A 22,534-nucleotide genomic window follows, 5' to 3' on the forward strand; every position below is an offset into this window, starting at 1 on the left:
CTCAACCCTCACTCCACGCATTACAGTGGCCGATGCTGTAAAGAACAATATTGTTTAGGAACCTGGAATGTCAGATCAATGAATCAAGGTAAGTTGGAGGTGGTCAAACATTAGATGGCAAGATTGAACATCAACATCTTAGGAATCAGCGAACTAAAATGGACAGGCATGGGCGAATTTAATTAAGGTGACCATCATATCTACTATTGTGGGCAAGAATCCCTTAGAAGAAATGGAGTAGCACTCATAGTCAACAAAAGGGTGGGAAAAGCAGTACTGGGGTACAATCTTAAAAACGATAGAATGATCTCAGTACGAATCCAAGGCAAACCATTCAACATCACAGTAATTCAAGTCTATGCCCCAACCACTGATGCCGAAGAAGATGAGGTTGATCGGTTCTATGAAGACCTACAACACCTTCTAGAACTAACACCAAAAAAAGATGTCCTCTTCATCATAGGGGATTGGAATGCTAAAGTAGGAAGTCAAGAAATCACCGGGATAACAGGCAAGCATGGCCTTGGTGTACAAAATGAAGCAGGACAAAGGCTAATAGAGTTTTGCCAAGAAAACACGCTGATCATAGCAAACACTCTTTTCCAACAGCACAAGAGGCGACTCTACACATGGACATCACCAGATGGTCAATATCGAAATCAGATTGATTATGTCCTTTGCAGCCAAAGATGGAGAAGTTCTATACAGTCAGTCAAAACAAGACCTGGAGCTGACTGTGGTTCAAATCATGAGCTGCTTCTTGCAAAATTTTGGCTTAAATTGAAGAACGTAAGGAAAACCACTAAACCATTCAGGTATGACCTAAATCATATCCCTTATGAATACACAGTGGAGGTGAGGAATAGATTTCAGGGATTAGACCTGATAGACAGAGTGCCTGAGGAACTATGGACGGAGGTCCGTAACATTGTTCAGGAGGCAGCAACGAAATCCATCCCAAAGAAAAAGAAATGCAAGAAAGCCAAGTGGCTGTCTGATGAGGCTTTACAAGTAGCTGAGGAAAGAAGGGAAGTGAAAAGCAAGGGAGAAAGGGGAAGATATATCCAACTGAATGCAGAGTTCCAGAGAATAGCAAGGAGAGACAAGAAGGCCTTCTTAAATGAACAATGCAAAGAAATCGAGGAAAACAACAGAATGGGAAAGACTAGAGATCTCTTCAAGAAAATCGGAGATCTCAAGGGAACGTTTTGTGCAAAGACGGGCATGATAAAGGACAAAGAAGGCAGGGACCTAACAGAAGCAGATGAGATTAAGAAGAGGTGGAAAGAATACACAGAAGAACTATACAGGAAAGATCTGAATGTCCCTGATAGCCATGATAGTGCGGTCACTGAACTTGAGCCGGACATCCTAGAAATTGAAGTCAAGTGGGCCTTAGGAAGCATTACTAACAACAAAGCTAGTGGAGATGACAGTATTCCAGCTGAGCTATTTAAAATCCTAAAAGATAATGCTGTTAAAGTGCTGCATTCAATATGCCAACAAATTTGGAACACTCAACAATGGCCGCAAGACTGGAAAAGGTCAGTTTACATTCCAATTCCAAAGAAGGGCAACGCCAAAGAGTGTTCAAACTACCGCACAATTGCGCTCATTTCACATGCCAGCAAGGTGATGCTCAAAATCCTACAAGCTAGGCTTCAGCAGTATGCGAACCGAGAACTACCGGAAGTACAAGCTGGGTTTCGAAGAGGCAGAGGAACTAGAGATCAAATCGCCAACATTCGCTGCATCATGGAGAAAGCAAGAGAATTCCAGAAAAACGTCTATTTCTGCTTCATTGACTACGCTAAAGCCTTTGATTGTGTGGATCACAACAAACTGTGGCAAATTCTTAAAGTGATGGGAGTACCAGACCACCTTACCTGTCTCCTGAGAAACCTGTACGAGGGTCAAGAAGCAACAGTCAGAACCAGACATGGAACAACCGAGTGGTTCCAAATTGGGAAAGGAGTACGACAAGGCTGCATATTGTCACCCTGCTTATTTAACTTATATGCAGAGTACATCATGAGAAATGCTGGGTTGGATGAATCACAGGTCGGAATTAAGATTGCTGGGAGAATTATCAACAACCTCCGATATGCAGACATTACCACCCTAATGGCAGAAAGCAAAGAGGATCTAAAGAGCCTCTTGTTGAGGGTGAAAGAGGAGAGTGCAAAAGCTGGTTTGAAACTCAACATTACAAAAACGAAGATCATGGCATCTGGCCCCATCACTTCCTGGCATATAGAAGGGGAAGAAATGGAAGCAGTGACAGATTTTACTTTCTTGGGCTCCAAGATCACCGCAGATGGTGACTGTAGCCATGAAATTAAAAGACGCTTGCTCCTTGGGAGGAAAGCTATGGCCAACCTAGACAGCATAGTAAGAAGCAGAGACATCACCTTGCCGACAAAGGTCCGTCTAATCAAAGCTATGGTTTTCCCAGTAGTAATGTATGGCTGTGAGAGCTGGACTATAAGGAAGGCTGAGCGCCGAAGAATTGATGCTTTTGCACTTTGGTGCTGGAGAAGACCCTCCCGAGTCCCCTGGACTGCAAGGAGGTCAAACCAGTCCATACTAAAGGAAATCAACCCTGAGTGCTCATTGGAAGGACAGCTACTGAAGCTGAAGCTCAAATATTTTGGCCACCTAATGCGAAGAGAAAACTCTCTGGAAAAGACCCTGATGCTGGGAAAGACTGAAGGCAAAAGGAGAAGGGGACAGCAGAGGATGAGATGGCTAGATAGCATCACCGATGCAATGAATATGAACTTGAGCACACTCCGGGAGAGAGCGGAGGACAGGAAGACCTGGCGTGCTATGGTCCATGGGGTCACGAAGAGTCGGACACGACTGAACAACAACAACAACAACAACAACAACAACAACAACCAGCAAAGAGCTACTGTGTAGCTCAACCCTGCATGCTTAGTGCTTAACGGTAGCTCTTTATATGATTAAATGCAGAGTGCAGAAGGGTCCACTGGAAATCAAAGATGATGCAGTGAGTATAGCTGTCCCTTCCTTCTCTCCAGCATTTATAGCCCTGTAAGAGGCAGATGGAGAGCCACTGGGATGTAGTGATTAGAATGACTGTTGTGAATTGGAGAGATTTGCTCGCTGGGTGACCATGTGCAGTAGGCACTATCTCAGCCTAACCTACTTCACAGGGTGCCTATGAGGATAAACTGGGGAGGGATGAGCATGCCACCCTGAACTTGTTGGAGGAAGGGTAGCACTATAATAATAATAATGGAACACATAAAACAAAGTAAGCAGTAATGGTCTATGAGAAAAATTCCAAAATCCACAATTAGGCAACACTTTTATTAGGACAAACTGAAAATGTACATAATTGTGAGCAAGCTTTCAGGATCTGTTCATTAGACTAGATGTTACACAGAGTGGGCAGGGTGTGGGAGGGGTGAAATAAGAAAAAGCTGATGTTGAAGTCATTGAAGCCCTATTCAGGCATTTTAAAAATGACTTACTTCAACATCCTGTGCCATTTAGCTCCTCCCCATTTAGCTTATCTGCATACAGCATGAATGGTTGAGAGGCAGCCTTCACAGGCATAACTGTATGTACAGAGACTTCTATGCAGGGGAGAGTGGTGGCTCCAATTTTGGTTGGGCAGAGATTTCATTCTGGGTTTTAGTTACAACCAACCAAGTCTAAAGGAGATATCTGAGGTGCTGGACCCATTTTGGGGACAGGGTTCGCCCTTGGATTAGCTTCTTCGGCTGGTTGAAACTAAAACCCAGAATGGAATTTCCATCTAACCAAAATTGGAGCCACCACCCTCCCATGTGCTGGAAACCCAGTACCGCAGGGTTCCGGCTTGTGTGTGCGGCTGTATACAGCTGTATACACAAAGGCCTATCTGTAGATGTTCATGTTGTATGTGCAGATGCCTGGGGGAGGAGCTAGATGGAGCATGTGATGTCAGTGGGCAGAGATACCCTGCACAACCCGTCCCGCTCCCAGTTAAAGTATGTCTTTTTTCCAACTCTTGACTAGGGCTACAGCAGGGATGGGGAACATGTGGCCCTCTAGATGTTGTTATGCAGCCTTAACATCTTATAATAGTGGAGAATCCCGGAGCTCTTTGGCAACACATGGCTCCCCATTCACAACTGACCATGCGTATGGCCTGAGAGAGCTGTTTTACTCCACGATAATGCAACGCTACAGTCCAGAAGGGATCTGGGTGCCCAGCTGCAGCATAAATGTTGGTGGATCCTGACCATCCAGCATAACTTGTGTGACCCACCAAACTGAACAAAAAAGCCCACACTAGCCATGAGTTGTGGCCTGCTAGTTGTTTGACCACCTTTGTTTCTCCCGTTCCCAATAGGAAGCAAAAATGTGTGCCTTTGTGCTTGGGCATTGTTTGGCTTGGAAGGTCACAGCATCGTGCATGCTTGTCTTCCTTGCTCCGGTGGAGCCTGCATGTAGACAGCTTGCAGCAGCAGTTACTCTTGTTTGAAATAGTGACTGCTGGGAGACCGTAGCGCCTGGAAGATCAGGAGCAGGATGCTGTGGAAGCAACGCCCAGGCATAATGGCTGAACCCTGACAAGACCGAGGTACTTTTGGTGGGAGACAAGAGGAGGCTGGGGGATGTTGACCTGGTGTTGAATGGGGTACGGCTACCCTTGAAAGACCAGGTCCACAGCCTGGGAGTCATTTTGGACTCCCAGCTGTCCATGGAGGCTCAGGTGTCAGCTGTGAGCCGGACAGCGCTGTATCAACTCCATCTGATACGGCGGCTGCGCCCCTTCCTTCCCAACCATCTGCTCCCATCGGTAGTACATGCCCTGGTCTCCTCTCGTTTAGACTACTGTAATGCGCTCTACGTGGGGTTACCCTTGAAGACGGTTCGGAAACTGCAGCTGGTACAGAACGCGGCGGCTCGCCTGATTAAAGGCAGCCGCCGGCGAGATCACATCACTCCAGTGCTGAAGGAGTTGCACTGGTTACCAGTTGTTTTCCGGGCCAAATTCAAGGTGTTGGTTTTGACCTTTAAAACCCTATACGGTTCCGGCCCAGCCTATCTTAAGGAGCCGCCTCCAGCAGCACCAGACAGGCCGCTTAACAAGATCAGCCTCGGATGGCCTTCTCTCTGTCCCATCAGCCAGGACAGCTAGACTGGTGGAGACAAGGGAGAGGGCCTTTTCTGTGGTGGCCCCCACTCTGTGGAACTCCCTCCCTAGGGAACTCCGTCATGCCCCCTCTTTAATGAGCTTCCGTCATGCATTAAAAACATTGTTGTTCAGGCAGGCATTTGGGGTGGGTTAGGGTATTTTAGAAAATGTTTTTATTGTAGAATTTTATTGTTTTAAACTGTTTTTATTGTATGTTGTACATCGCCCAGAGTGGCTGGGTGACAAGCCAGATGGGCGATTAATAAATTTAATAATAAATAAATAGATAAATAATCTCACAAGGAATGCTGGACTGCTGCTGCGTCTTATGACAGTCACTAGCAGCCAATTTAGGGCTGGGCTGGCTGCTGGAGCTTCTGCAGCCAGATAGGGCCTGATCTGTGCCCACAGCTTTTGGCCAGGTAGGAGGTGGGGGAGAGAGATTGGAGACTGCCAGAGTCAGATAACGCGCCATGGCCTGGCACCAAGCTGTCTTCACTAAGAGCTGCACCCAAGGCTAGGAAGGAAAAAATAGGCCAGTGATGGTAAAACTTTCTGGTAAGAGGACCACAAGTCAAGTCCAAAGCACGAGCTGATGCCACGAGGATGCACTTGTGCCATGGAGCTGGTTTTGCTTCTAGCTGGCCAAACTAGACATTACTTTAAACCACGGCGGGGGAACTTGCAGCCCTCCAGATATTGCTGGACTGCAACTCCCATTAGCCCTAGCCAGCCTAGCCAATGGTGAGAGATTATGGGAGTTGCAGTCCAACATCTAGAGGGCCACACGTTCCCCCTCCATGGTTTAAATGCATCTTTGCAATCCATGCTCAGGTTTCTCCACTTTTTCTGGCAAATAACATTGGAGGGATGATTTTCAGCAGGGAAAATGGTGCAGCTCCCAAGCTGGGGGGTGGGGGTGGGGTGTCAGAGGTGAAACTGCTTTTGATTTTTTAAAACAGAGGGGAGAGAATTCCAAGCAAAGGATTTAAAGTTTGATTTACAGTAACATCCACTTGGCCCAAAGCTGAGGACCAGACAAGTCCAGTGCCAAGAATATCTGAAAGCAGGTGATGGTCCGAAGGAAGAGTAAGAAAAAACACCAAAAGAGGGGAGCCTGTGCTGTGTATGTGGTATGGGAAGGTTGATCCTGCAAGAGACTGAAACAAGAAGTCTTGCAGTACCTTAAAGTCAAAGACATCTATTATGGCAAAAGCTTTCTCCTTGGGCCAGATGCATGAAGTGTTATCCTCAGTTGTCAGGCTCTTCTCCACTGTCACCACCATCAGCCATTCCAACAGGCTGTATAGAGAGAGATGAGAGGGGACGCAGAGCTATTACAGCAGCCCTGTCAAAAGACTTCATTTCTTCCTCTTCCCTCCCCATCCCTTTTTCCTTGTGTGTCATGCCTTTTTTGATTGCAAGCCTGCTGGTAGAGACCATCTTGTTTAACTGATTGTAAGCTGAGGCGTGGCTGAGGAGTGAGACAAAAATATTTGAAATAGACAGCTTCACACTGGAGAGACAGGCAAGTGTGCTAGTTTTGCTATATGTCACAGCAAAGACCACAGTGCTCCCCCTCACTTCCATTTTTCCCTGTCTAGTTGAAATTCCCACTACCTCTCAATTATGCTGCAGGTTGCTAGGCTCTCCCTCAAAATAGTTTCAGCCAGAAAAAGATTGGAGGGAACAATATGGTTCTGGGCCAGTCTATCTTAACGTGCACCTCCAACAACACCAGGGACACCACTCAATGAGATCGGCCTCAGTAGGCCTTCTGTCTGTCCCATCAGCCAGGACAGCTAGGCTGGTGAGGACTAGGGAGAAGGCCTTTTCTGTGGTGGCCCCCACTCTGTGGAATTCCCTCCCTAGTGACCTCCGCCATGCCCCCTCTTTGATGAGCTTCCGCTGGGCTTTAAAAGCCTGGCTATTCAGGCGGGCATTTAGGGTGGGTTACGGTTTTTTAGAGCTGTGTTGTTTTGTTATGTTGTTTTGTTCAGTTGATTATGTAAATTCGTTGTATTTTGTTATTAGTGTTGTATGCTGCCTAGAGTGGCTGGGTAGCTGGCCAGATGGGCTGCTAATAAATCAAATAAATAAACAAACAATAGAAAAGCATTCAGGGTTCGGTGACCAAGAATAGGCAAACACCTGTAGTAAGTAGGCATGTTTACCTAGAATTACAAAGGTAGGGATTATCCAGCCCAGGCTAGATTAACCATTATCCCATGGCTTAATCTGAGGGATTAATCAAAACATGAGGGATGATGAACAAATTGGGTGTTTTTGAACATGCACAGAGTGTTGGGGATTGAGATTACGGGATGTGGCTGTTAAACCCATTCATCACTGGGGCTCCTCTCATTTTGGTACTTAAGCACTGACTAGGGCAAATAGACAGGAGCCAGAGAAGGAAAGAAGAATATAATGGAAACGGAATAGTGAGTAGCCAGTTTGACCAGCTTTTCTACTGCTTTATGCACAGCCAAATAAATGCTGTTATCTGCTTCCCATCACACATACACCAAAGCACACTGTTGCAACAGCAGCAATCCACACACAAGATAGGTAAGGGGATATCCCTTGACCAACCTCTTTTAGCATAGAAGCATTCCATTACTTATTTTGACATTCTTCTCTGGAGTCAAAACAGAAAAAACGCTGCCTATCATGCATCCACAGCTTAGCCAGGAGCATATGTAGGCTGCAGCCCTGTTCTGCTGTGCTGCCTGCGGGAGAGTTGTTGCCCCACTGGCATTTAACCAATCCTAGAAAAACAAAGCCATTCTTGTGTTCTTAATATAGGCCTACTCCAGAGTCAGGGGTTATAAGATGAGAACACATGTTTCTTTTTGTTAAAGCTCACTGTAAATCCTGCTCAGCCAAACAAGGAACAGGACGAATCTGCCGTTTTTAAAACTTTATTTAGGCCATTGGTTAAATACATCAACAGATCAAGAGGAAGATTCTGTAGCCTTTCTTCTGTGGTGCTTTCTGTGTCATTAGCAAAGGCTTATGGCTGTAGTCCTCAACGTGTCTCAAAGAAATGCTGTGCATAAGATCATATCCTAGAAGGACAGTGGACCCTGGCTTGCTGGCTTATCAATTTTGTAGATCTCTACAGTGTGAAGTGCTCACAGAGGGGTTTGTGCTGCTGTGTTTGGCAAGAGGAGCAAATATGCTGCCTGACAGCTGTGGCCCTATTGCTAAAGGATACTCACCAACCATTTGGCACAACTGATGGTGGCCAACATGCCTTTACAATGCCGCATATATGTTTGCCTTCATCACTTGACCTTTGGCTGCTGCTGCAGCTGATGTGCACTTGTTCCAGTGTGATCCCTTGAGCTAGCTGACCCTGAATCTCAGCGCTATGTCAGACGCAGCCACAAGGCAGGAGGTGTTGCAAAGTTATCCTTGAAAGCTTGTTTGCCAGTTCAGTAGCTGTTAGAAGGAGGACTGCAAGTCTGGAGCTGGACTGAAAGAAGGCCAACCACTAATCTTATTTTACAGAACAGCTCTAAGAACATCAGTAAGAAATTCCCACTTACCAAAGGCAACCGCAAGGCAGTCATGCTAGAAGGCATTTCTGCAACTTTTAAAAGCAAAGTTTCGGTCAGGCCCAGGGACCAAATACGGCTCTCTAGGGTTCCCCAGATGGCCACGCCCCCCCGGCCCCATTCACTTTCCCCCCGAGCACCAATTGTTTGGTCGTTTCCCAGGTTTTGTGCAGTCCCCCCCCCCCCTGCCCCATTATAAATGGCTGAGCTGGCTCTCCTAAGGCTTAGCTACTGCAATAAGAGCTTTTAAGTTAAAATAGGGTGGTATTTTTTGCCTCCACTTCTTTTCCCTTTAGCCCCACCGCCTTTGCCTCCACTCACTACTGGAATGCAGCTCCCATGAACGTCTCCAAAACTGAATTCATCCCTTGGGCTGAACCCCTAGTTTAGTTTGTGCTCTTCACATAGCACATACAGCGAGGTAGTTGTTGTCTGTATAATGTCATATATGGTTTAATTCCAAGTCATTTAAAATCTCTGCTCCCAAACATTACAAATATTTCTTAAAAATTAAAAGCCCTATTCATCCCCAGTAACCTATAAAGTGTGTGTTTTTTAAAAAATCACAAACTAGTTTCCATATGGAAAAATTTTAAAAGAAGGTGCTTGCGTACTCTCTCTCTCATACAGTGCAGTCAGTACATGCAGTTCATTTGGATGTTCTATACAAAGCCTTGAATTTTTTTAAAAAGGCAGCACAAGAAAGACAGAAGGCTACCATTCCCAAAGTCCACGATTAATAGATACTGCAGAAAAATCAACTTGTCCCTTTGAAAAGAAGAAACAACTGGCTCGAACAGTCCTAAACACACGATTATGCCGACTCATGGAAGAATTGGGTCTCCATAAGTACAACTTTCTTCAATAGCAAGGTTGTAGTCTGCTCCTTTTCCCCCTTTATATGTGCTCGTCACAATCCTAAGCCAGCCGCGCTCACCCTGCAAGAGGTACATTTGCATTAGTTATAACCATATCATGAGTTCAAGTTCAGCCAACTTTTGTATCTTACAGCATTGCCCTGAAAATGCTAGTTGCACAACAAGCCTCTGCTGTATACATACTGGAACAAAGCTGCGCTCCAATCTAGCAAGGGGACCACTGGATGGTAACAGATTTCTCTGGGCAGATTGTCATGTGAGATCAGCCCCTGCATGAGCAGAAAAATGCTACAGGGCAGAGATGCAGTGAGAACAGATCCTAGCACACAGCAGGAGGTGCGTTGATCCAGTCAGTCAAGTGAGGGTTGCTTTTTGTTGCTCACTTGGGGTGTGACCTGTAGGTTATATGGCTACTTCCCACAGAAGGGCTCAGGTTAAAACATTCCTTTATCCTTGCTGGAGAGATAACTACCGTAATTGGCTTGGATGTTCTGCTCGTGTGTGTCTCCAATCTTCCTATGCTGTTCCAGAGGGCTCCTAACCCTCTGGAGTGGATTGGGGGAGAGGGTGTAAGGAATTTCAGCAGGAAGCCAGAGGCAGGAAAGCCCTGTTCCATGAGTGGAATCCAAACCACCACTATTATTATTATTTAGGGCTGCAAATTGTAAAATAAACCTATATGTTCAATTAAATAAATTTAAAATCATTTTGATTGACAAAAAGGTGGCCCTGATTAATTAGGCAGCAGATGTTAGTTTTTAAATATATATTAAACACAAGTACTTATAAAAACTTGAGATGGCAAGCACCAGCTTAAGAGAGGCATTCCCTCCTATTATGTGCAAGAGAAGAGAGAATGCCTCATATAAGAGGATGCTCAATGAGAAACATGCATTCATAATCTAAAAACAATGGAAGTGTGCCTGTTTCCCACTAAGAACAAGTGTTTTGCCCATATGGAAATTTATGTAAATAATATCAATCAAAATTCATAAGACTAATTGGCTAGGATTTCACCAAAACACCCTTTAGAGTAGGCTTCCCCAACCTAGAGCCTTAGGGATGTTTTAGACTACAACTCCCAGCATTCTAATAATTGGCCATGCTGGCTAGGCGCTGATGGGAGTTGAAGTCTAAAACATCTGGAGAGCACCACATTGGGGCAGGCAGTTTTAAAGGTTCAGACGACTTTTCCTTCACCCTACAAAGCAATCCTACTATCTGAGGTTCAGAGGGGAGACGTGTGACAGAGCATCCGTCGTATCCATAACCCTGCTGGCTTGCTGTGCCCAGGATGGGAAGTTTACGTTTTTTATGCCACTGTCATTACATTTGTTTCTTATTACCTCCCATTTACAGCAATGGGATGGAAATTAGCCTCATCAGCTCTAGGGCTGGCTGGCATAGTTTCGGGTCTGGTCCACAGATGTGTGAGGGGAATGAGGAGACTTTGGATTCTGTGGATCTGAGCACGTCCGCCACAAGCCCATGGGACACCCTCTATTGGGCCCCATCACTAGGGGGAACACAGCCAGTGGCACATCCACACCTGCAGTCCTTTCTGTGGGGGTACAAGAAGGCCAGCCAACCCACCAGTGGACCTCTCTTCCTGCTGGTGGAGAAAAGCCTGTGCCGTATCCTATGGCTCCTCAGCCAGCCTCAGGGGGAGCTTAGGATTACTCTGTTAGAGGATCAGAACCAGCCACCACATTTTGCAATATGCGCTCTGCTCACCCATCAGAACTCTTTAAAAAACAGGAGAGAGGGGGGGAGAGAGAGAGGGAGAGGGAGAAGGATCTTGTTTGTGGCCTCTGTGCCCTGCTTACCCACGGCTCGCCCCAAGAGTTCCGGACAATCCAGTATTCAGTCCCATTTTCTATCCCCCAGCCAGCAACAGAGATTATGTGGTTTATTGCAGCGCCTGGGGAGTATTCAGCATAAAGTCCTCCAGTGTATTCATCCAACTTTGGAGTGGCCATGATCCCACAGCTGTTTAAATGAAATTATATTAATTAAAATGATAATGAAAACCAACAGCTTTGAATGACCATTCTGGGAACAGTCACAAAAGTCAAGAATTCTCCACCTAGTTCTTAAATAAATTATGCAGCTTCCAGTACAATAATATGCAAGATGCTCATACCGTGTACCAAAGACTGGTTTAGGTATCACCATGAGACAAATGGGTATTTCAATAAGATTAACACTGCAATCCTATACCTGTCTACTCAGAAGCCCCACTGAGTTCAGTGCACTGTCGTCTAAATAAATGGAGGGAGCAATCCTTTGGCCACTAGACACTGTCTAGAGGGCGGTAGGATTTTTCGGTTTCTGGGAACCAAGGTCAGAGCCAGGGCTCCAAACATGGTTCCCAGAAACCGCACTCCCCACGCTCTCCCCCTCATAGCCAGTGTGGTTCTCTCAGCACGGGCTACGTCTTTGTGCTCAGAAACGGAATGCGGGGACACTGAAAAAGGGCGGGAAGGAGACCACGGAAGCTGCTTTAGGCAGCTTCTGACGTGACACAGAGCCTCCTTCCCTCCCCCTCCCTGTGGTTAGACTGCTGAAATCGGCCATCTAGCCAAAAATACGGGGTGGCCTCCGTGCGCTGACCACCCTGCATTGGATATTCAGCAGCCTCTAACTTCGGAGACTGCTGTCTATCTCAGTAGGGTTGCGCCTTGAATAAGAAATCACCTGGTAATCCCCAGCTGCTTTCCGGAGTTACTAACACATCAGTGAGGGGATCAGTTATGATGAAGGCAATGTCTGCGACAGACTCTTCAGGCAGAATGGAGATAGCTGCAGTTTAAACAATAATATTTGGCAACTTAAAAGACCTGTTACGAAGGACTTCGCAGGAGTCCTTCGCATGCCTAATCTAATCATAACTGCAAGAACTGGAATTAGCTAGTAAACAGACATCTGCAGAAGGGTCTCAACCAGAAGGCTGGCTAAAATTGGACACAGACCACATTATATATAGTGAAACTTACTCAGTGAATGAGATTCTGCAAAGAGCAAGACTGCCATTTCAGAAATTGCTTTGAACATTGGAACAAGTGTGCAGTTGACTGGAATAGGCAATTCAACCAAACTGTGCCATGAGACATTTTCAGAGCAGTCCTGAACGCTGGTTAGGGTTGGCGGAGATCCAAGATGGAGGAACCACCTTATCCAAAGTGCTGCTGGGCTCACACTGGCAGGGTGGAAGGGAGGAGCAGCATTTTTCTTTTTCTTCCCTTTTTCAGTTTTCTTCCCTTTGCTTTTAAGATTTAAAAGGGCAGGCATACAATTTCCCCAAATCTGGGGGTTTATCAGCGGAATGAGAAGGCTATTGGTCGTGCAGGTCCAAGCTTTCCCATAATCTGCCCCCACCATGTCCATGGATTGCTCTCTTTCTCCTCTGCCAACATCAGAGCAACAAGGGCCATGGAAGTTTCTATAGCAGCTGGGAGAAGGTATGCAAAGTTGCCACTCCACCTCTAAGGTTAGACCTCTCTCTCTGCTCTCAGAGGGGGAGATCCCAAATATTCAATGGCCTGTGGGATGCCCTCTCAGGGACCACAGAATTGCAACCTTTGCCATTTAAACTTTTTACATAATTTCTCTGTTTTAAAAATATATATTAAGGGTGCCATTCCATGCACAATTAGGCAGAAAACAAGGCCTACAACTCCCAGCATGCCCCAGCCAGCCATGCTGGCTGGGGCATGCTGGGAGTTGTAGGCCTTGTTTTCTGTGAAATGCATGGGATTGCATCTTCAGATAATTTTTACTGCTTAGAGATGTTTTTATATTAAGTGGTAGATAAGTATTATTGATAAAAAGTAAATGAGTATTTTAAAAGAAACAAAGGAGAAAAATCTGAACATAATAATAATTTCACTTATCTTACGAGCTTGTGTTGCTTTACCTGATAGGACCATTTGCATAGATTTCTGCCATCATTTTTTCTCGCCCACTGAGGTAGCCAAAATCAGCAATTTTCCAGAGGGTGTAGTTCTTTATCACTTGACATTGTCCAAAAGTAACACATGTTCCACACTGGTTAAACTTCTGACATGCTACGCAGTAAACAAACAAAATCAACAGAAGTGTTTGATTTGTCACAGATCTTGCAAGAAAAATTACCGCATTATTTATTTATTTATTGTATTTATACCCCGCCTTTTTTCCTCTTGCAAGGAACCCAAGGTGGCTTACATGAGCCTCCTCCTCTCCATTTTATCCTCACAACAACAACCCTGTGAGGTGGATTGGGCTGAGAGTCTGTGACTGGCCCAAAGTCACCCAGTGAGCTTCCATGGCCAAGTGGGGACTAGAACCCAGATCTCCCAGCTCCTAGTCCAACACTCTTGCCACTACACCACACTGGCTCTCTCTTTTTGTGACAGTCCACTGCACAAAAACTGGTATATGTGTATACCACAAAAACCAGTCATATATGTTTATTTATTTGCATCATTTCTACCCCGCTTTCCAAATAGGTTTTCAAAGGCGGTTTACATTGAGACACAAAATATAGTGACAATAATATGCCATATAAAAATCACATTAAAAATTAAAAGCAAATGGCAACATTAAGAAACAGCAAAAAAAATAATAATGAAATAACTTCCAGAATAAAAGCATCATCAAATAAAATCTAAAAATGAGACGAGGAAGCCTGTTTGACTTTGCCAGGGAGAGATTTCCACAACTGTGAAGCCGTCACCGAGAAGGCCCTGTCACTTACCAATTGCATCTTAATTAATGGTAGTCAAGAGAGACAGACTTCTGATAATAATCTTAAGGCTCAGGCAAATTTGTATGTGTGAAGGAGGCAATCCTTAAGGTAAACCAGTCCCAAGTAATTTAGGGTGCAATCCTATGCATGTTTCAACAAGAAAAAGTCCTACAACTCCCAGCACATCCCAGCCAGCCATGCTAGACACACACCCTTAGTAGCTAAACGTGCGCTAAGAAGCCTCTAGTCTGAATCTCAGCCTGAATTCACTACTAGTCAGCCTAACCCTCAGGTTAGCCACTCTCCTCTCAGCCTTCGGCCCACTTGAGCATATGGAGGTAATAACAGCCCTATTCAGGTGTTCAGAACCTGAATAGGGCAAACGTGATAGAGGAGAGGGGCAGGGCTGGAACACTCCTTCTCCTCACACATTTGTCACCCCTGACTCATGAAGGCAAACTGTCTGAAGAGGAGAGCCATCTGTATCTATGAATCCTGCACAGCGGACTTCCTCCACCTGGTGTCCTCTACATGTGTTGGATTACAGCTCCCATCATCCCCAGCTAAGGTGCTTGAGAGTGTTCAAAGAGCTTCACATACGTCTTACAAAAGTTGGATGATGATGATTATACTAGAAAGGATTACCATACACTTCTGAGGGTGGGCAGGCAGGCTAGAAACTCCTGTATATATTTGTAAGGTTGTAAATGAATATATAAATGGATGTTGCTTGCATTTTTTTTCCCTTACAGACACTTTTCTTTGCAGCTTTATGTGCAGAAAGGAGGCCTTGGTGCTTTGAATTCACGCACCTTGGTCTTTCGCTTGATAGTTGTTGCAGGTCTCATCGGGTATGCCATGGTCATGAGCATATTGCCATACGCCACTGTCGTCTCCTCCTTCACAGGATCCAGCATTGGCACAGTCAATCACGTTCTGAACCGAGAGATAAGCAGAGGGCCAAACACCTTTCCTCTTGATATTGATGCGATCTGAGAGACAAAGGGGAAAAAGCACTTGGGAAAAAGCGCATGAGCTGGGTCCCATCACCACTCCAAGACATAAACTATTTGCTATGTGACAGATCCCCAGTAGGATCTCTTGATGTGTTTATTTTCACTGCAAAGTGGGGTGGGGGGATCGGAATTGGATCAGAGTAGGGGTGCTGTGGGAGGGGGGATGCCAGTATAGTTTTGACAGCAGGTTAATCATCATGTTTGGGGGTTGGGTGGGGTGGATTGAAACAGGAAAAATGGTGTGTGGGAGGAAACATTTAACACATGGATCCAATTCCAAGCCCTCCGCCGTGGCTGCTTTTAAAATTAAAAACATCAGGAGATCACAGATCTCAGTTTTTCATCATACCCCCTGCCTGTACCTTTCATTCCTCCAACTCTATCCCCTTCTGCTGACTGAAGGCTGCTGCTCCCTTAAATCATCGAATTGGAGGGGCCCCTGCAGGCCATCTAGTCCAACCGCCCGCTTAGTGCAGGATCTGCAATGCAGCTACAGCATCCCCGACAAATAGCTGTCCAGCCTCTCCTTCAAGACCTCCATGAAGGAAGAACCCACCACCTCCCAAGGAAATCAGACCCACTGCTTTCACTGTCAGGAGGGTCATCCTAACGTCCACACCAACCCCTCAGAAAAAAGAAAAAACAGAGAAAAAACCAAATGAGGAAAAACCCACATTGAGAAGAAACCCTGCCCTATAGAAAGCAACCCACTGAAGACTGAGCGTACTCAGTGGGTGTGGAATACTGACTGACTGTTAGGTGGAGAAACTGAAAATGAGGGGTGGGTGGAATGGAGTGGCTGAAACCCTGAACTCCAGTGCAACATTTTGTTGCAGGGCCCACTTGTAACTAGTAGTTTATTGTTATCATTATCATTAGTCTGAAGGCTTACCTATTATTATTATTGTTGTTGATAAGCCTTCAGAATAAGAATACGAATTTAGGCATTAGGACCCAGACAGCACTCTAGCATTTGAGAGCTCAGGCTCTCTGAGGGACTGAGAACGCTATAGAGCAGGGACTGGCAGACAGTAGATTAGGGCCTACTGACAGATCTCTGCGTGACTTGTAGGATACTGACAAGGGTTTCCAACTCCCAATATTTTAACAATAGCTTTTACTTTTATTTTATACTGTAATTTTAAACTTCTACATTTTATAATGTATTTTATGCCGTATGTTGTGCTTTTAATTATTACGAACCGCACAGAGAACTTCGGCTATTGGGCGGTATAGAAATACATAAATAAATGAAATTCAAAGTTTTAAAATATCTCCCTGCCATGACTGGCTTTGTGCTAATCGCTTATCCCAGTGTTCCTCACCTGTAAAATAGGAGCATTACTTGGTTGTCTTTGACCAGGTCGTTGTGCAGATCTGCTGGCCACTTGGACTCTTTGTGTTAGAAAAAATCCCTTATCTAGAGTAACTCAGATGTAGGTTTGTGGCCATATGGGATGCAGTAGGCTCATGGGATGCAGTGAGTAGCTGACGCCTAGCAAACGTCTGGGTCCATGACCCCACAAGCCCACCGTTGCTGTAGGGCAAACTTCGGCTGAATCACTTCTTTCCCCTTCAAATCTCAGCTGCACCCTCAACTTCCTTTCAGTACAGTCCTCCACAGCTTCAGTCATTCCCCACAATCATTGCACTTTGTTCTAAAAATACTTACGCATTGCACAAGATGTGAGCAACCAACTCCTTTAACGTGTATATTGTAATCCGGTTGCAGATTGCAATTCAGAAAAGTGCATGACTGACTCAGCACATCCAGCAAGGTCACTGACTTGAGGTTCCCTCCCTGTGTCACATCGGGTATTTATTTATTTATTATTTATTTATTATTTCATTTCTATCCCACCTTTCTTCCGTCGTGGAACTCAAGGTGGCGACATGTGGTTCCCAGGCGGTCTCCCCTCCAAGCACTGGCCAGACCCAGACCTGTGCCTTCACACCACGCCTGGGTTCTCTTCCCAAGGTTTTGGAGGGCCCTTGGGCAAGACACCCACATTGGGGCCCCTCCCCCGGCGAGTCTCCTTTCTCACCGCCACTGCCTGCAGCTGCTCTCGCTCTTCCTCCTCTTCCTCATCATGGCCACCACTCGCTCACTTGACAGGCGGAGAGCCAGGGAGCCGGTAGGCAGCGGCATCTCCTGCTCCGCCTCCTCACCACCACCGTTGTCTGGGTGAGAGCAAGAGGCAGGTGAACCAGCAGGTTGCCATGGTGAAGAGAAGGAGCAAGTCCAGGGGGCTCTTGTCAGGGAGCCCCTGCTGGGGTGTGGGCCCGCAGCAGGTACCCAATCATGCCTGTGATGTTGGCCCTGCCTCCTCCCGCAATGCATAGCAAGCTACAGCGAATGAATCACGGGAGACTTCAAAAGGCTATTTGTGATTCGGCACACAGCTAAAAGGCCTTAAAAGGAAATCCATAGCTTCCACTAGGCCTGCACAACAGGGCGGTGTGTATCTTCTCATTCCACACAAGCTCACAGTTAATCTACAACACCCACATTCTCCTACCTGCTAGGGCACTGGTGCTGCCATGAGCCCAACAGGAGCCACAGTACTGCGGGATGTGTTGGTTGCGCGTGGTGCTCATGTAATTGACGCCATCTATATTTCTCCAGTCCCAGCTCTTGGGAAGTGCAGAGTTGTCCAAATATTCATGAGGACGAGGGTAGGTTCTATTTGGGAGGGGGAAAGGTGAGCAAATTAACTCTTTGGCCAGTGCTTGGGGAGGAAAAGCTAGACAACAATTGCTCAGTTATTTATTTCATCTATATCCAACCCTTCCCCCCAGTTGCTCAAGGTTGCTTATGTACATACAAGTGTTATGCTCACAACAACCATGCGAGGTAGGTTAAGTTGAAAGAGAGCAACTAACCCAAGGTCACTCAAAGAGCTTCATGGCTGGGCAGAGTCGGACTATGGGCTGTATGTCAGGGGCCCCACAGCCCAGGAAGGCCCTCAAAACAATCCCCAATACCAGTAAACTGCTACTTGCAGTGGTCGCAAACCACAGCATGCACAGTAAAACAAAGCGCTGCCTGTAGCCACAGGAAAATTAGTTTAAAATGGTGCAGAAGTATGAGATTGGCAGCCAACTGAACCAGTCAAATGTCGGCTTTTGGGCTACCGCAGCCAATGAAAGCACTGAAACAGCAAGGTGCAGGCTTTTTGTTGCTTTAGTGCCCTTGATGGCCAAGCACCCCCAAACCGGGTGGCACCACCAGTGGAGGCTGATGGCTCCGATGTCAGTGGGGTGGTGAATCTGCTCCGGGTTTCAGTCAGAACCAGTCAGAATTCTAAAGGTGCACCTTGGATAGCTCCTTTGGAGTTCTTACTGGTTCTGACGAAAACCTGGAGCAGACTCACTGCCCCACTGCCATCAGAGCCACACCCTTGCGGCCGAGTGGAGAGTTGAACTTGCATCCCCCCAGTTCCTAGTCCAACACTTTAATCCTGCCTTCCCCAACCTGACCAGGGATAATGGCAGTTGTAGTCCAATACATCTGGAAGGCAGCAGCTTGAGGAATGCTGCTGTAAGCATTACATCACACTGTTTTTATTTAACTTTCTGTCACCTGGCAATCACATGACTGCTCCTGTGATCTTAACATTCTTAGTGATCATGTGATTGCCCAGGAGAATGACATTTCAACACAGCTCTCATGTGACCACAGCAGCTCTTGAACTGCTGCCTGAGGTGATGTGCAAAATAACTTTGAGAGGAAAAAAAAAACTAAGTGGGGGTGGGGGAAAGCTGATAAACAGCTGAATGAAGACTACGCATGCTCAATGGGCACAGTTTACTGACTGGAGAGGAACCAAAAAATTACTGATTGGGGAAGGAGAAAGGAATGGTGTCCCTTGAAACGACCATGGCTGGCTGAAATCCAATACAGGAGTCCTCCACACTTAGAAGTGGGACCTTTGTTGCAGATCCCACTTGTAATTCCTTATAGCTGACATGAGTAAATCTGGAGGAACTACCTCTTCTGGCTTCCATACTCACAAATCACTGAAGGGGAATAAAATCTCCGCCATAAACTAGTGTTGAAGTAATAATGCCATCCCCCCTCCCAGCAAGCAGACTGGCATCTGGAGACGAGACTCCAGTTCCAGCTCTCTGAAGAGTGTACCTGCATTAAGTGTCCATTCATACATTACATTTGACCCTGATGGCCGCTTGCCCAGCGCCACTTATTGAGCTTCATCATTCTGGTGTCTGAACCTGCATTTCCCATATCCAGATAGATGAAGCTGTCCCAAGGGGCTCGGAACGGCTGACACAGGGTAACTTCACTGACTCCTCACGACAGCCCTGTGAGGTAGGCTTAAGCTGGAAGAACCAGAAGCACATCAATGGTCACCCAGCCAGCTTTCGAGACGAGCAGGGGCATCTGAACCCCGCGCTTCCGGCTTCGCGTCGAACCACTGGGAATCGCCCAGAGAGCTTCGGCTGTTGGGCGGCATAGAAGGGAAATAAACAAGCCGGGCTGCGTCCGTTCGTGGACCCAGCTCCACGAAAGGGCGCTCACAGCCCCGCGCCTGGGTGGTGGGAGCGGGGCCCCCTCCTCCTCCAGCCGGCGAGGCTGCCTGGGGACGGGCGAACTCGCGCGCAAAGGAGCCGCGCCGGAAACCCCGCCGTGCGCAAGAGCGGCGGGTCGCCCCGTCCGTCCTCCGGGATTTTCCAGCGACGTGAGAAGCAGCCGGGAAAGAGGCGGCGCGTCCTCGCCAGCCAGCCGGGCGCGGGCAAAACAGCAGCTGGACCCCCGTGGTCACCCGAACCACAGGCGCTTTTCAGCTGCTCAGCGGCGCCCGAGCATGCAAAAAGTGTTTTCCCGCCAAGTAACCATAGGCTGGCCATAACTTCGCATACCCCCGGCCCCCATATCTCCCGCCTCTGCTCTTACCGGACGGCGGGGGGCTTCCGTGGCAGCGGCTTGTAGCAGCTCTGCCCTTCCTTGAAGTGGAGGCTGGCGCCAAGGCAGCCCCCGAGTAACACCGGCAGCAGCAGGAGGGCCGAGCGCGGACAACGCCCGCCCATGGTCGCCCGGTAAATGCCGGCTTGCTACCGCCGCCCCCGCCGCTTGCGACAGCCCCTGGAAAGCAGCGCGAGGCCGGGCGGCGCGGGCGTGTGCTTCCTCGCTGTTCTACGGCCGGGCTGGGCCCTGCACCCCTGCTGGCTCTTGCCCCGCCAGGCCGACCGTAAGGGCCGCGCCCTGCGCTCTGGGGAGGGGCAGCGGCGAAAGGGTCGGGGAGCCGGAAGCGTGGGTGGGTAGGCCGGAGCCGAAGTTTGCAGCCACCCCGCCTTTGCGTGCGTGATTGGTTTGCCTGGGATTGCGAAACCCGGGGCCGGCCGCCTGATGAGCGATCCTGAAGGAAGCGGACGAAGCGAAAAGCTCGGATCCTCGGGACTCCTGTGCGGAAGCGCCTCGAATGACCCAGCATCAAATCGCAGCTTGCGCGCAAGGTGCCTCCGGCGCGCCAAAAAGCGTGGACCCGAGCAGCGCCGCCGCCAGGGCCCGAGCTGCTGCGGATGATGGGCGGGAGGGTGCTGTTGCGCTCGTGCCCTGCTTGTGGATTCCTGGCCGACGGCAGGTTGTCTGGACAGAGTGCTGGCCTAGATGGACCCTTGGTCCGATCCGGCAGGGCTCTTCTTAGGTTCTTTTGGCCTTGGGGCCAAAATCCAGAGCCCTACAGGCCGGGGTGGGCTGCGGGGTAAATGATCCCTGGGAGAGCGGCAGGTGAGGAGGGCGGCAGAAGCAAACTCCGTTTTATTCTTGGTCTCACGATGAAGCTATGATTTTAGCGAGTTTAACTTGGAGAACTGCGCGCGCTCAGGGCTTGGGAAACAGTTTTGCTGTTCTTGTTGCAATCTGTCAGGAATGTAGAAGCAGTCCTGTCGTGGGATGGCGGCGTGGGTGGGTGCGAGGGGGGGTGTTAATGGTGTGCTTCAAAACTGAAGTAATTCACATAGTTATCTAAAGCGCCCCTCCCGCCGCTGACCATTAAGTCCAGTGTCTAAAATTGCCTAGTTGCACCACCAGGCCCGTTATCCATGCACTGGTTATCTCCAGACTGGAGTATTGCAGTGTGCTTTATGTGGAAGCTGGTCTCTGAAGGTGGTCCGGAAGCAACAGTTGAGACCAAATGTGCCCACCCAGATGCTGGGAGGAGGGGCTTCATCATTCTGGTGTTTGACTTCAAGAAGTCTGAAAGCATAACTTTGATTTTTTAGAGTGGCCATGTGCCCTATTTTATAGAAGACAGCCCTCTATTTGAAGGGCTGTGAGAGGTCAGTCCTCTATTTGATGGTGTCCTCTACTTAAAGCGGTCCTTCTCCGAGAGCCCCCACCAAAGGAAGTGAGGTGGGTGGCACTGGCTACCAAGAAGAGGGCCTTTTCTGTTGTGGCGCCCCGGTTGTGGAATGAGCTTCACAGAGAGGTTCGCCTGGCTCCTACATAGTGCTCTTTTCGGCAGCAGGCGAGAAGATCTTTTTATTTTCCCAGGCATTTTAGTTTTTCAGTTTCTGTTTTAAACCTGGTATTGTATTTTAAATCTTTGCATTGCTGCAAGGTTCTATTTGGTTATTATTTTTATTTTATGCTGTAGTTTTACACTTTTAAACTTATATATAGTATTTGATTGTGTTGTATTTTATGGTCTTAATTGCTGTGAACTGTGCAAAGAGCTTCGGCTATTGGGAGGTATAGAAATGTAATAAATAAATAAAGGCGTGTCCAGTCCAAGTTTGGTTTACAGGTAAAGAACCACAAGGCTGTTGTTTGGGCCTTTAGGTAACCCAACAACAGTTAACAGTTTGACAACAGAAGATACAGGTCACCTCGGCACAGTCTTTCCCACTCTGGCAGGATGTATTATATTTCTATTTGAATTATACTGAATACTTTAAAATTTGCACCTACACCTATATAAGAGCATATGTAAATATTATGCAAATCCATGTCCTCTTTTGTGGTAATGCATTTCCTCTTTTTTGTCCACCCTAATTTTGTGCTGCCAGTAAACTTCCAGGTCCAGTTCAAAGTGCTGGCCTTAACCTTTAAAGCCCCAAACAGGTTGTCTGAAGGACTGCTTTCACCCATATCATCCTGCTCTTATGTTAAGACAAGTGCCATTTGTTAAGACTGGTTAGGTATACCTTGGGTTGGTGTGCCCAAGATATAAGGC

The 22,534-nt window shown here is 47.3% G+C and overlaps 1 protein-coding gene and 1 long non-coding RNA gene across 3 annotated transcripts in view; one reads left to right on the forward strand and one right to left on the reverse strand.

Annotated features, from left to right (window-relative positions):
* Positions 1 to 8,059: 8,059 nt before the first annotated feature.
* LOC146348901 (cathepsin Z-like) lies at positions 8,060 to 20,571 on the reverse strand. Its single transcript, XM_084854290.1, has 6 exons — positions 20,254 to 20,571; positions 17,858 to 18,021; positions 15,135 to 15,314; positions 13,510 to 13,660; positions 11,420 to 11,582; positions 8,060 to 9,653 (listed from the first exon to the last, which is right to left on the reverse strand). The coding sequence occupies exons 1-6, from the start codon at positions 20,385 to 20,387 to the stop codon at positions 9,540 to 9,542; spliced, it is 906 nt and encodes a 301-aa protein (XP_084710416.1). The 5' UTR covers positions 20,388 to 20,571; the 3' UTR covers positions 8,060 to 9,539.
* Positions 20,508 to 22,534, forward strand: part of LOC146348902 (uncharacterized) — a 40,851-nt gene continuing 38,824 nt past the window's right edge. The window contains exon 1 of one of the 2 annotated variants that reach the window (XR_014790755.1): positions 20,508 to 20,813. This is a non-coding gene — a long non-coding RNA (uncharacterized LOC146348902). The remainder of the gene's footprint in view (positions 20,814 to 22,534) is intronic. The other variant, XR_014790754.1, reaches the window with a different exon arrangement.

This window comes from Heloderma suspectum, chromosome 4 (genome assembly GCF_057233095.1).
Source record: "Heloderma suspectum isolate Gila_16-S chromosome 4, 16-S_ref, whole genome shotgun sequence".
NCBI lineage: Eukaryota > Metazoa > Chordata > Lepidosauria > Squamata > Helodermatidae > Heloderma > Heloderma suspectum.

Coding starts and splice junctions, on each gene's coding strand:
- LOC146348901 (XM_084854290.1), bottom strand. CDS start 20,387: ATGGGCGGGCGTTGTCCGCGCTCGGCCCTCCTGCTGCTGCCGGTGTTA. Junction 15,315..17,857: donor CAGCACCAGTGCCCTAGCAG/GTAGGAGAATGT, acceptor TTTGTCTCTCAG/ATCGCATCAATATCAAGAGG. Junction 13,661..15,134: donor CTATCAAGCGAAAGACCAAG/GTGCGTGAATTC, acceptor TTTACTGCGTAG/CATGTCAGAAGTTTAACCAG.